The 12,030-nt window shown below is 48.0% G+C and overlaps 1 protein-coding gene across 1 annotated transcript in view; it reads left to right on the top strand.

Moving 5' to 3' along the window:
* Nucleotides 1-787: 787 nt before the first annotated feature.
* Nucleotides 788-12,030, top strand: part of MEGF8 (multiple EGF like domains 8) — a 54,076-nt gene continuing 42,833 nt past the window's right edge. The window contains exon 1 of the mRNA XM_007943131.2: nt 788-974. Coding sequence (XP_007941322.1) covers nt 788-974 — 187 coding nt within the window. The remainder of the gene's footprint in view (nt 975-12,030) is intronic.

Below are 12,030 nucleotides of genomic sequence, written 5' to 3'. Positions count from 1 at the left end.
CTTTGCAGAGGGGTGGGGTTGGGCGCTCTGCAGTCCTCCCAGGGCCGCTCTGACCTGCCGCCCCACGACTTCTCGCCTCCTCTCCATCGGTCCTCCCACCGCGGCCGCTCGGTCCCCGCCCCCTCGGCATCCCAGCGGGTCTTCTCCCGGCCGCTCTGGCCCGAGCGTCCCCTCATCTCTTTGATCTGGCCCATCCGGCTCCTGGAGGGAGGCGCGGGTGGGTGAGCAAACGAGAGCGTCTATGGGGTCCGGGACCCGAGACCCTGAAGACAGGCTCAGCTCCAGGCACCCACTCGCGCCCCGCCCCCAGCTGGAGGGGCCTCACCGGGGCCTGGTGGGTTCGGGCCTGCACCACCTCCCCGGCCCGGTTGATGGAGGCCCTCGCCGGGCTAGAAAGCCCTGTGCCCCTAGGGGGGCCACCTATGTATAAGGGCCATTTTGGCCCTTAGGGGCCTGCGTCTCTAGCTGCTGAACACCGTTTATGGGGGCTCTGCCGTCTATGGGGCCTCTTCTCTGTAGGGGAGTCTCACAGCCCCTCGGGGCGAGCCGCGTCTGTAGCGGTCCCATTTTCAGGGTCTATCATGGGTGTATAGAGCGCGCCTCTCGGCTTCCAGAACTTGTAGACAGCACCCATTCCGTTCGCCGGGACTGCGTCTCCTGGCCCTTCCCGGTCTACAAAGGCGTTCTCCTACAGAGGTCGCATTTGCAGGGGCTCACCCCAGGTCGGGGGTCCTCCCCGGGTTTTTCGGGCCCGTCCTGTCTCTGAGGCTCGGTGCAGGAGGCGGCCATGGCCCTGGGCCCTTTTCTGGCCAGAGTGCTGACACTGGCCTTGGGCGTGCTGGGCCCGCTGTTCCCCGGAGCTAGGGCAGGGGACTGCAAGGGGCAGAGGCAGGTGCTGCGGGAGGCGCCAGGCTTCGTGACCGATGGTGCAGGCAACTACAGCGTCAATGGCGACTGCGAGTGGCTCATCGAGGGTGAGTTCCCCGGGTCACTCACTCATCCGCTAACTCATTCATTCATGCACTCATTCATCCTCTCCCCACAGTGTGGGGTTCTGGGCCAGGCCTCTTGCTCTAACAGACTGGACACCAGGGTTACAGCAGCCTAAGGCTTGCTGCCCTGGAAGGCCGTGGAGTCTGGTGGAGGAGGCAGACCCAGACCCAGATGGACAGTTACAATCCAGGAGCAGTAGTGAGGGGTATTCTGAGAGATTACTAGAAACTGAGACTCTGAGAGCAACCACCGACTTTGAACTTGGCCTGTAGTACTTACTACCACTGTGACTTTGGGCAAGCACCTCCTTTTGTCTGAGGGTCAGTCCCTCTCTCTCAATGAGGATAATAGTATCCATCTTATAGGGTTGTTGGGATTAAATGAGACCAGATATTTTATCATGCCTGGCTCATAGTACGTTGTGGTTTTTGTTAGGTGTCATCAAGTCAGGTCCAACTCATAGCAACCGTTCGTACAACAGAATGAAACATTGCTTTGTCCTGCGTCATCCTCAGAATCGTTCCTGGGTTTGAGCCCATTGTTGCAGTCACTGTGTGTTCTTCCAACCTGAAGGGCTCATCTGCCAGCAGTAGCAGACACTGTCCTGTTGCTATCCGATAGGTTTTCAGTGGTCAGTTTTTGCAGAAGTAGGTCAGCAGGTCCTTCTAGCCTGTCCGTCTTAGTCTGGAAACTCCACTGAAACCTGTCCACCATGAGTGGACTTCTTGGTGTTTAAAATACCAGGGGCATAGCTTCCAGCCTCACATCGGCACACAAGCCACCACAGTATGACAAACAGTATGATGAATGGTGGGGCCCGTAGTAAGTGCTCAATAAATGGGATTAGAATCAGCACTGTCTTTAAAGTACAGGTAAACCTTGTTTCATTTTATTGTGCTTTGCAGATACTGCATTTTTCACTAATTGAAGGTTTGTGGCAACCCTGCGTCGCATTGAGCAGGTCCGTCGGCACCATTCTTCCAATAGCGTATGCTTATTTCATGTCTCTCTAACATTTTGGTAATTCTCACAATATTTCGAACTTTTTCATGATGTGTAAACATTTTTTTTCCTTCTTAATTTATTTTTTGTTGTGATTTAGGGGAAAATTTACAGAGCAAATTCATTTTCCATATAACAGTTTATACTCATTTTGTTTACTGACATTGACCGCAATCCCCATAATATAACAGTTCTCTTCCCACTTCTTCCCTCTGGTTACCTCTTCCCTGTGTCCCCCTTTCCTATGCATTCCTGCCCTCTGAGCTATCTCCCTGTGCAAATACTGGCCTTCTGGTCTCCCATGATGGACTTTTCTAAGGAGTATAACTACCTGGTATAAATGTTCACATTACATGCCTGTCTATTGTTAGCCTGGAAGCCACAGAAATGAGTTCAGTTCTAGGCCTGAAGGGTGACTTGGGGCCATAGTCTTGGGGCTTTCACCAGTCTCTAGCAGACTGATAAGCCTGATCTTTTCTTATGATTTTGAGTTTTGTTCCACATTTTTCTCCTACTCTATCCAGGATCTCCTATTTTGATCCCTTTCTGAGTGGTTGACAGTGGTAGTCAGGTACCATCTAGTTCTTCTGGTCTCAGGGTCAAGTAGGCTGTGGTTCGTATGGTCCACTAGGCCTTTGGACTAATTGTTTCCATGCATCTTTGGTTTTCTTCTTTCTTCTTTGCTCTGGATGAGGAGAGACCAATTGTTGCATCTAGATGGCTGCTTGCAAGCTTTGAAGACCCCAGTTGCTACTCACCAAAGTAGGATGTGGAATAATGTTTTTGTGTTATATGTGTAAAGGTAACTTTTTTGTGCACTGGGGAAGCAAACAATTCACGTGACTGTCTTTATTGTGATACTCACTATTGCTGGGGTCTGCAACCAAGCCCATGATGTCTCCAAGGTATGCCTGTGTTGCAGGGAAAGTACTTTTCCATACAATTGTGTGTCAGATGTATTTGCCACTGGGACCTGGCAGACACCAAGACAGTGTTGGTAGTGCCTGAGACCTTAGGGCTCAGGGTCCAGAGGGGAGGACAAATACATCAACAGATAGTGACACGATAGTTGGTCCTAATAGAATGGGGAAAAAATATGGACCAACACTCAAATTCTTATTTTAAAAGAAAAGCCAGACAAACTGCAACAGTAGAAAACTTAGGACTCCCTGAGACTGTCACCCTGAAACACTCTATATACTCTTTGTACCTAGAACCAAAACTGTACCCTGAGATCACCTTGTAGGGAAATGGAGTGACACACAAGCTAAAGAATGGGACCTACTGGAATTGAACCCACACCTGTGGCCTCCAGCCAAACAGAAGACAGGCATAAGAGTTGAACATGTACCTGAGGTAGATACACTCCTTGGAGAGAACAATCATGGGAGAAAGAAGGGCTGCTTATGCACAGGAAGACAGCACAGGGGGCAGGAGTGCATGGAGGGATGGACACAGGGAAGAGGTAACTATCGGGAGGAAGTAGGAGGGGAGCTGTTGCATTGGGATAAACTGTCAATGTCGTCAGACAATGTATGTGTGAACTGCTGTATGGAAAGTGAATTTGCTCTGTATACTTTCACTCAAATCATAATAAAAAAATAAATAAAAGAAAAAACATTGCATACTAACCCAAATCATAATAAAAAAATAAATTAAAAAAAAATCATTGCGTACTATTAAAAAAAAAAAAAGAATAGAACCTATATGATTGGTGCTCTACTTAAAAACCGGCACTATGGGATGAAAGAAGGAGCTCTGGTGACACAGTGCCTAAGACATTTGACTGCTAACCAGAAGGCTGGAGGTTCAAACCCGCCAGCCACTCCTCGGAAGGAAAACTGGGCAATCTGCTTATGTAAAGATTTACTGCCTCAGAAACCCAACGGGGGTCTCTATGAGTCAGAATCAACTCGATGGTGGTGGGTTTTTGTTTTGTTTTGTTTTGGTTTGGTTTTTGAGATGAAAAGGCCAATACTTATCAAAAGCAAAGATGAGGGGTTGGGAAACTCGAGTGCTGAAAGGGGAGCAGCCTGAACACAGCAAGTGCACACATTGGGATAAGGCAACTAATGTCACCCAGCTGTCTGGGGAAATTGTCAAATGAGAACCTGACTTGCTGTGTAAAATTTCACCAAAAACTCAATAAAAGACTAAAAACAAAACAACACCCCAGAAAACCAGTGACAGACCAAAGTGTCGGAACTGTAAGGGAAGAAGCCCAGAGACCTGTGGGACCCCACAGCAGGTATCTGAGCTGGAGGAGGGTGGGAAGTAGAGGCTTCCTGGAGGAGGAGACGTCTGAGCTGAGGCCTTTAGGATTCATAGAAACTATCCAGGAGCCGTGGTGGTATAGTGGTTAAAGCATTTGGCTGTTAACCAGGTCAGTGGTGGTTCAAATGTACCAGCTCCTCCATGGGAAAAGATGAGGCAGTCTACTTTTGTAAAGATTTACAGCCTTGGAAACCCTATGGGGCAGTTGTATTCTGTGCTCTAGGGGTGCTGTGCGTTGGAATCGACTTGACCTCAGTGGGTTTGGTTTAGGTTTTACTTCCATAAAGATTTACTTCCTTGGAAATGCTATGGGGCAGTTCTGTTGTTAGGTGCCATTGAGTTGACTCTGACTTATAGCGACCCTGTGTACAACAGAACGAAACACTGCCTGGTCCTGCATCAGCCTTACCACCTTTGCTCTCCCTGAGCCTATCGTTGGAGTCAGTGTGTCAATCCATCTCCCACTTTGCCAAGCATGATATCCTTCTCCAGGGAGTGGTCCCTTCTGACAGCAAGACCAAAGTAGGTGAGATGAAGTCTGGCCATTCTCACTTCCAAGGAGCATTCTGGCTGCTCTTGTTCCGGGACAGATTTGTTCGTTCTGGTAGCCCTTGGGACTTTCAGTATTCTTCACCAACCCCAGAACTCAAAAGCATCAACTCTTCTTCAGTCTTCCTTTTTCATTGTCCGGCTTTCACATGCATATGAGGTGACTGAAAATGCTGTGGCTTGGGTCAGGCGCACCTTAGTCTTCAGGGAGATATCTTGGCTCTTCAGCACTTTGAAGAGGTCTTCTGCAGCAGATTTGCCCAGTGCAGTACGTCATCTGATGTCTTGACTGCCGCTTCCATTGGAGTTGGAATCAACTCAATGTCAGTGGGTTTGGTTTTTGGTGTCCAGGAGCCCTTGTGGCACACTGGTTAAGCACTCACCTGCTAACCAAAAGGTCAGCAGTTTGAACTCACTTGTTTCTCCCCAGGGGGAAGATGTGGCAGTCAGTGTCTGTAAAGATTACAGCCTTGGAAACCCTATAGGACAGTCTGTTTTATCCTCTAGGGGTGCTTTGAGTCGGAGTTGACTCCATGGCCATGAGTTTGGTTTATTTTGCTTTATCCAGAAGGAAGAGGAGGAAGAAGAGCATTCTGGGAAGAAGGAACAGCCTGTGCAGAGGCCCTGAGTACGGGAGAGTCTGGCACATTGGATGTGGCCAGGAGAGGGGCTGTGTCTGTTTGATTCACAGCTGTCTCTCCAGGATCTAGCCCCTCCCTTAGCACCTCTTTGTCAGTGATTTATGTTTCCTTCAACTCACTATCTACTGACCCTTCTCCCATGCCGCACGGTCCTGGGAGTGTAGTGCTGACTTTGACAGCCTCCGCCCTACCCTCACGGGCTCCCAGTCCAGTGGGAGAGACAAACCCACCGCTAGGAGGTCTTTCCCGCCTGTATGTGACAGAGACACGAAGTAAGCACAGGCTGTTGGAAAAATGGCGCTGACAGACTTGCTCGACTCGACACAGAGCTGCCACAAACCTTCAACTAGTGAACAGTGCCAGCCCCGAGGAGGCTTCAGTTGAGCCTAGGATATATCTGAGCCGAGATCGGAAGTCTGTGTAGGAGGGAGCAGGAGGAGTTTACAGGCAAGAAGAATAGCTGATACAAAGGCCTAGAAAAAGATAGTGGGTGCTTCTAAGGAACTAGAAACTCAGTGCACTAGAACACAGACTAGGAGGTGTGGTGGCACAGTGCTTAAGGCATTTGACTGCAAACCAGGAGGTTGGAGGTTCAAACCTACCAGCCACTCCACAGAAGGGAGATGGGGCAATCTGCTTCCATAAAGATTACCACCCTGGAAGTTCAGGGGGCATCGCTATGAGTCTGAGTTGACTAGATGGCAGCACGTTTCGTTTGGTTTGGTTTAGAACACGATACAACAGAGCATGCGATAAGCCAGAGGCTCGAGGGGCTGGAGGAGCTGCACGGTGTCGGACCTTGTGACTTTGAATTGCAGCTTGAGAGCAATAGGGAGCCATGAAAAGAGGCCCAAAGGCAATGGCTGGGGAAGGTCTGGAAGGCCTTGCAGAGCAGTGGATGTAGGAGCTGGACCCCAAGGAGAGGTCGGAGTGTCCTAGACAGAGGAGACCATGGGCAGAGGCTGGAGGTATGACAAGGCCTGGATTATGGGGCCCTCTGCCCCCTTGGTAGGCGCAGTGGGAGCCATGGAAGTGTTTGAGCAGGAGAAGGACATGATCTGATCAATGTTTTAGGACGATCTGGCTGGCTGCTGTGTGACTTATGGACAGAGGAGTGTGTCTAGCTTGGTGGCCATTCGTGTGAGGCTGAGGGAAATAGGGGTGTGTGGATAAACCCCCCTCTGGCCCTGAGGAGCCCCCGTCTGGTGAATAAGAGGGTTGGACACACACAGTCACAGCCCCCAGTATGTTCAGGACTGAGGCAGAGGGAGGGGCAGCGCTGGGTAGAAGAGGAGGGAAAGGACTCCGCTGGAGGTCACAGAGGAGCTGTTACTAGAGCAGGGTTCTGGAGTATGCTTAGGAGTTTGCTGGGCAGGAAAATGGAGCTGTTTCTATGACGATGTGAGAGGGGCTGATGGATCTTGGGTCCACCTCTAAGTTTGATCTGTTTGGGAGGTGGGGGGGAGCCAGAAGCAGGGCAGGAAGGCCCTTGAGTGTCATGCTGAGCAGCTTGGCCTTTCTCTTGAGGCTGATGGGGAGCCATGGAAGGATTTGGAGCAGAAATGGCACATTTCTCAGCCTGGGTCCGGAGTGGACTAGAGACTGTGTGTGATGGTCTTACAGGAGAGAATGAGTTCTGAACTGGGGCCAGGGCTGAGAGGGTAAAGAGGTAAGGGGCTAGCACAGAGAGATGTTTGTGGTTTCATCAGTGAGGCTTGGGGACCAACTGGCTGGATGTGGGGGTGAGGGAGGTGACCAGGAGACCTTCAGACTCTCCTTGATCTCCCATCCTTTCGAACGCCTGTCACCTCTAAGAACCAACATGTTGTCCCAGCTTTTAAAAATAAGCCACCAATCCACTTTTGCCTTTTGTTCCTATATTGTGTGTAATTCTGGTAACATCCTTATGAACTAGAGGCATCCTGGGTGCTTTTGAAGGAGCTCTGGTGTTTAGTGGTTAAGGTATTTAGTGGCTGCTAACCAAAAGGTCCGTGGTTTGAGCCCACCCACTGCTCCAGGGACGAAAGATGAGGCAGTCTGCTTCTGTAAAGATTTACAGCCTTGGAAACCCAATGGGAGTTGCTATGAGTTGGAATTGACTTGACGGCAGTGAGTTAGGTTTGTTTTTTTGGGTGCTTTTGAAGACGGATGTTTCAAGCTTAGATCTCTGGCTGGCTGGGATGATGGCCACCAAGACGGTTGAGTGGAAACAGGAGACCTTGAACTTGGGAAGGAACTTGGGGAAGACAGCTGGTGAGCCAGCCGCCCGCGGGCACTTGACAAAGACACAGTTGTTGTGATTCTGGGAACAGAGCTTTGTAGTTTGTTCGAGGCTAGTAAGATTCTGGGAGGTCTGGCTGCCTAGTCCAGCCAAACTGTTCTTCCACATTCAGTATCCTTTCATGTGTGCATCTCTTCATTCCGCCACCCAGCATTCCTGAGCCCTTGCTCAGGACCAAGCCTTGCTGGGCAATGCCAGGGAGGGACCCCAAGATGAATTAGGCCGCAGCCCTGCCCTGGGGGCCTCCTAGATGTCCTGGTCCAGAGGAATGAGGAATATGATGGGGTGTGGGAACCCTGAAGAGGAACATATAACCCAGCCAGGGGAAATCAGGAAGGGCGTCCTGGAGGAGGTGGGAAGCCTACTGGTGGGAAGATGGGCTGTGTTTCAGACAGAAGGAGGAGCTCATGTAAAGGCCCAGCTTCCCACAGAGCTGCAGGCAGTTCAGTGATAGGAGACAAGGGCAGGTTCAGAGCTATGTTAGGGAGCTGGACTTTCTCCTGAGGTGTTGGGGAGCCATGGAGAGGTTGTGAAGAGGGGAGGGATGGAGTCAGATGCTGAGTTGGGAAGATCCCTCAGGGGTTACTAAGGCAAGACTGGAGGCCGGGAGTCTTCATCAGTGGTACTAGAGGACGAGGCCTGGGGAGGAAACAGTCACTGAATACGGGGGCCCCAGGCTGGCAGGTTGGAGTCAGGTGAAGATTCTTGAATCTTTGCCTTGGTGGGTGTGGAGACTTACTCCCATTTTACAGCCGAGGAATCTGAGGCTCAGAGAGCCCATGGACTGGCCCAGAGCCACACCCCCAGTGAGTGGCAGGGGAGCATCTCTGGCGCCCGGAGGAGTTCACTGAGGGCCATGGGGCTGGCCCAGTGTCCTCCAGCAGCTCGGGCAGCGCTGGAACCCAGGTGTCCTAGTTTTCCCCGGCCTGGAGGTTTCCCCTGAGCTGCCTGTGGTGATCTCACTCAGCCCCTCAACGTGGTATGTGGGATGAGAGAACATTCTAGAACCAGGAGCTGGCAGAGAGCAATAATAGTGACAGTGTGAGGAGTGGTGGCACGTGTGAGGCAACAGGCCCTATCGTGAACACGTTACGTGTATTGTCACCTCCCACGAGGTTGTAGTCAGGTGTCGACTGGGTGGCAGTCATGTGAAGGCTCACCTGGGCCGGACGCCCAAACAAGCTCACTCCCAGGACTGGTGGTTGGTGGTAATTGTCAGAGCTCAGCTGGGCTGTCCGTTGGAGTGTCCACACGTGGCCTCTCTGTGTGGCTTTGGCTTCTCACAGCATGACAGCTATGTTCTGAGAAGTAGCTTCCCACAGACAGGTGAAAGCTGCAAGACTCCTTATATCCTAGCCTTGGAAGTCCCAGAATATCATGTCCACTGCTTTTTATTGGCCAAGCAAATCACTAAGGCCATCCCAGGTATAAGTGGCAGAGAATTAGATCTCACCATAAGGAGCTTGCCACCACTCATCTGTCAGTTTGTTGTACTGTGGTGGCTTTTGTGTTCTGTGAAGTTGGAGGCTATGGCACTGGTGTTTCAAGTAACAGCAAGGTTACCTGTGGTAGACACTTTCCAGTGCAGCTTCCAGACTGACAGATTTAGAAGAAGGAAGGGGCCATCCGCTTCTCAAAGAACTGGCCAGTGAAAATCTTATGAATAGCAGTGAAACATGGTCTGATATATTCCTGGAAAACTTTATGAGTAATCCTGAAAGACTGTCCAGTGTAATGCTGGAAGATGATGAGCCCCTCAGGTCGGAAGGCACTCAAAATACCACTGGGGAAGAGCTGCCTCCTCAGAATACAGTTGACCTTAATGATGTGGATGGAGTAAAGCTTTCAGGACCTGTATTTGCTGATGTGGCATGACTCAAAATGGGAAGAAACAGCTGCAAATGTCCATTAATAATCAGAACAGGGAATGTACAAAGTATGAATCTAGGAAAATTGGAAGTTGTCAAGAATGAAATGGAATGTATAAAAATCGATATCCTAGGCATTCGTGAGCTGAAATGGACTGGTTTTAGCCATTTTGAATCAGACAACCATATGATCTACTATGCTGGGAATGACAAATTGAAGAGGAATAGCATGGCATTCATTGTCACAAAAAATGTTTCAAGAGCTATCCTGAAATACAGTGTTGTCAGTGATAGGATAATATTCATACTCCTACAAGGAAGACCACTTAATACAACTGTTATTCAAATTTATGCACTAAGCACCAAAGCCAAAGATGAGGAAATTGAAGATTTTTACCAAGTTCTGCAGTCTGAAATTGATGAAACATGCAATCAAGATGTGTTGATTATTATTGGTGATTGGAATGCAGAAGTTGGAAGTAAGGAAGAATCACCAGTAGTTGGAAAATATGGCCTTGGTGATAGAAATGATACTGGAGATCGCATGATAGAATTTTGCAAGACCAAGGATGTATTCATTGCAAATACCTTTTTTTAACAATGTAAACGGAGGCGATATACATGAACTTTTCCAGATGGAGTACACAGGAATCAAATTGACTACATCTCTGGAAAGAGGCAATGGAGAAGCTCAATATCTTTAGCCAAAACAAGGCCAGGAGCTGGCTGTGGAACAGACTATTGACTGCTCATTTACAAGTTCAAGTTGAAGCTGAAGACAATTAAAACAAGTCCATGAGAGCCAAAATAAGACCTTGATTATATCCCTCCTGAATTTAGCAACCATCTAAAGAATAGATTTGATGCATTGAATACCAGTGACTGAAAACCAGAGGAATTGTGGGATGACATCAAGAACATCATCCATGAAGAGAGCAAAAAGTGATTAAGAAGACAGGAAAGGAAGAAAAGACCAAAATGGATGTCAGAAGAGACTGTGAAACTTGCTCTTGATCAGAGAGTAGCTAAAGCAAATGGAAGAAATGACAAGATAAAAGAGTTGGACAGAAGATTTCAAAGAGCAGCTCTTTGATAAAGTCAGTTATTATAATGAAATGTGCAAAGACCTGGAGTTAGAAAACCAAAAGGGGAGAACATGGTCAGCATTTCTCAAGCTGAAAGAACTGAAAAGAAAATTCAAGCCTTGAGTTGCAATATTGAAACATTGAATGATGTAGGAGGCATCAAAGAAGATAGAAGAAATATGTAGAGTCACTGTACCAAAAAGAATTGGTCTATATTCGTGATCAAGAACTGATGACATTAAAGGAAGAAGTCAAAGGTGCACTGAAGGAATTGGCTAAAAACAAAGCTCCTGCAATTGAGGGAATACCTACCCGTTGAGTTGTTTCAACAAATGAATGCTGTGATCTTGGAGGCACTTACTTGTCTATGCCAAGAAATTTGCAAGACAGCTACCTGGCCAACTGACTGGAAGAGATCCATATTTGTACCCATTCCAAAGAAAGGAGATCCCACAGAATGTGGAAATTATGGAACAATGTCATTAATATCATACCTAAGTAAAGTTTTGCTGAAAATAATTAAAAAACGGTTGTAGTAGTATGTTGACAGGGAACTTGCAGAAATGCAAGCTGCATTCAGAAGAAGATGTGGAATGAGGGATATCATTGCTGGTGTCAGATGGATCTTGGCTGAATGCAAAGACTACCAGAAAGATGTGTGTGTTTTATTGACTATGCAAATGCATCAATTATGTGGATCATAACAAATTATGGATAACATTGAGAAGAATGGGAATTCTAGAACACTTAATTGTGCTCATGAGGAACCTGTACACAGATCAGTAGTTGTTTGAACAGAACAAGGGGATACTGCATGGTTTAAAATCAGGAAGGGAGTACGTTAGGGTTGTTTCCTTTCACCATGTTTACTCAATCTGTATACTGAACAAATAATCTGAGACACTGGACTATATGAAGAAGAACATGGCATCAAGATCAGAGGAAGAGTCATTAACAACCTGTGATATGCAAAAGACACAATCTTCCTTGCTGAAAGTGAAGATGACTTGAGGAACTTAACTGATGAAGATTAAAGACTACAGTCTGCAGTATGGATTACACCTCTTTTGTTTCTTTATATAGTAACAAAACTGAGAACTGGACCAAAAAGCAGCATTGTGATGAATAGAGAAAAGACTGAAATTATCAAAGATTTCATATTACTTGGTTCCACGATCAACACCAATGGAAGTAGCAGTCAAGAAACCAGATGATGTATTGCACTGGGCAGATCTGCAAAAGAGTTCTTTAAAGTGCTGAAGAGCAAAGATGTCTCTTTGAAGACTAAAGTACGCTTAACCCAAGCCATGGTATCTTCAGTCGCCTCATATGCATGT

This window comes from Orycteropus afer, unplaced genomic scaffold, assembly GCF_000298275.1.
Source record: "Orycteropus afer afer isolate SDZICR_OR568_19922 unplaced genomic scaffold, OryAfe1.0 scaffold00099, whole genome shotgun sequence".
Taxonomy (NCBI): domain Eukaryota; kingdom Metazoa; phylum Chordata; class Mammalia; order Tubulidentata; family Orycteropodidae; genus Orycteropus; species Orycteropus afer.
Note: the sequence above shows the minus strand (reverse complement) of the source record. Positions and strands in the feature narration are given on the sequence as shown.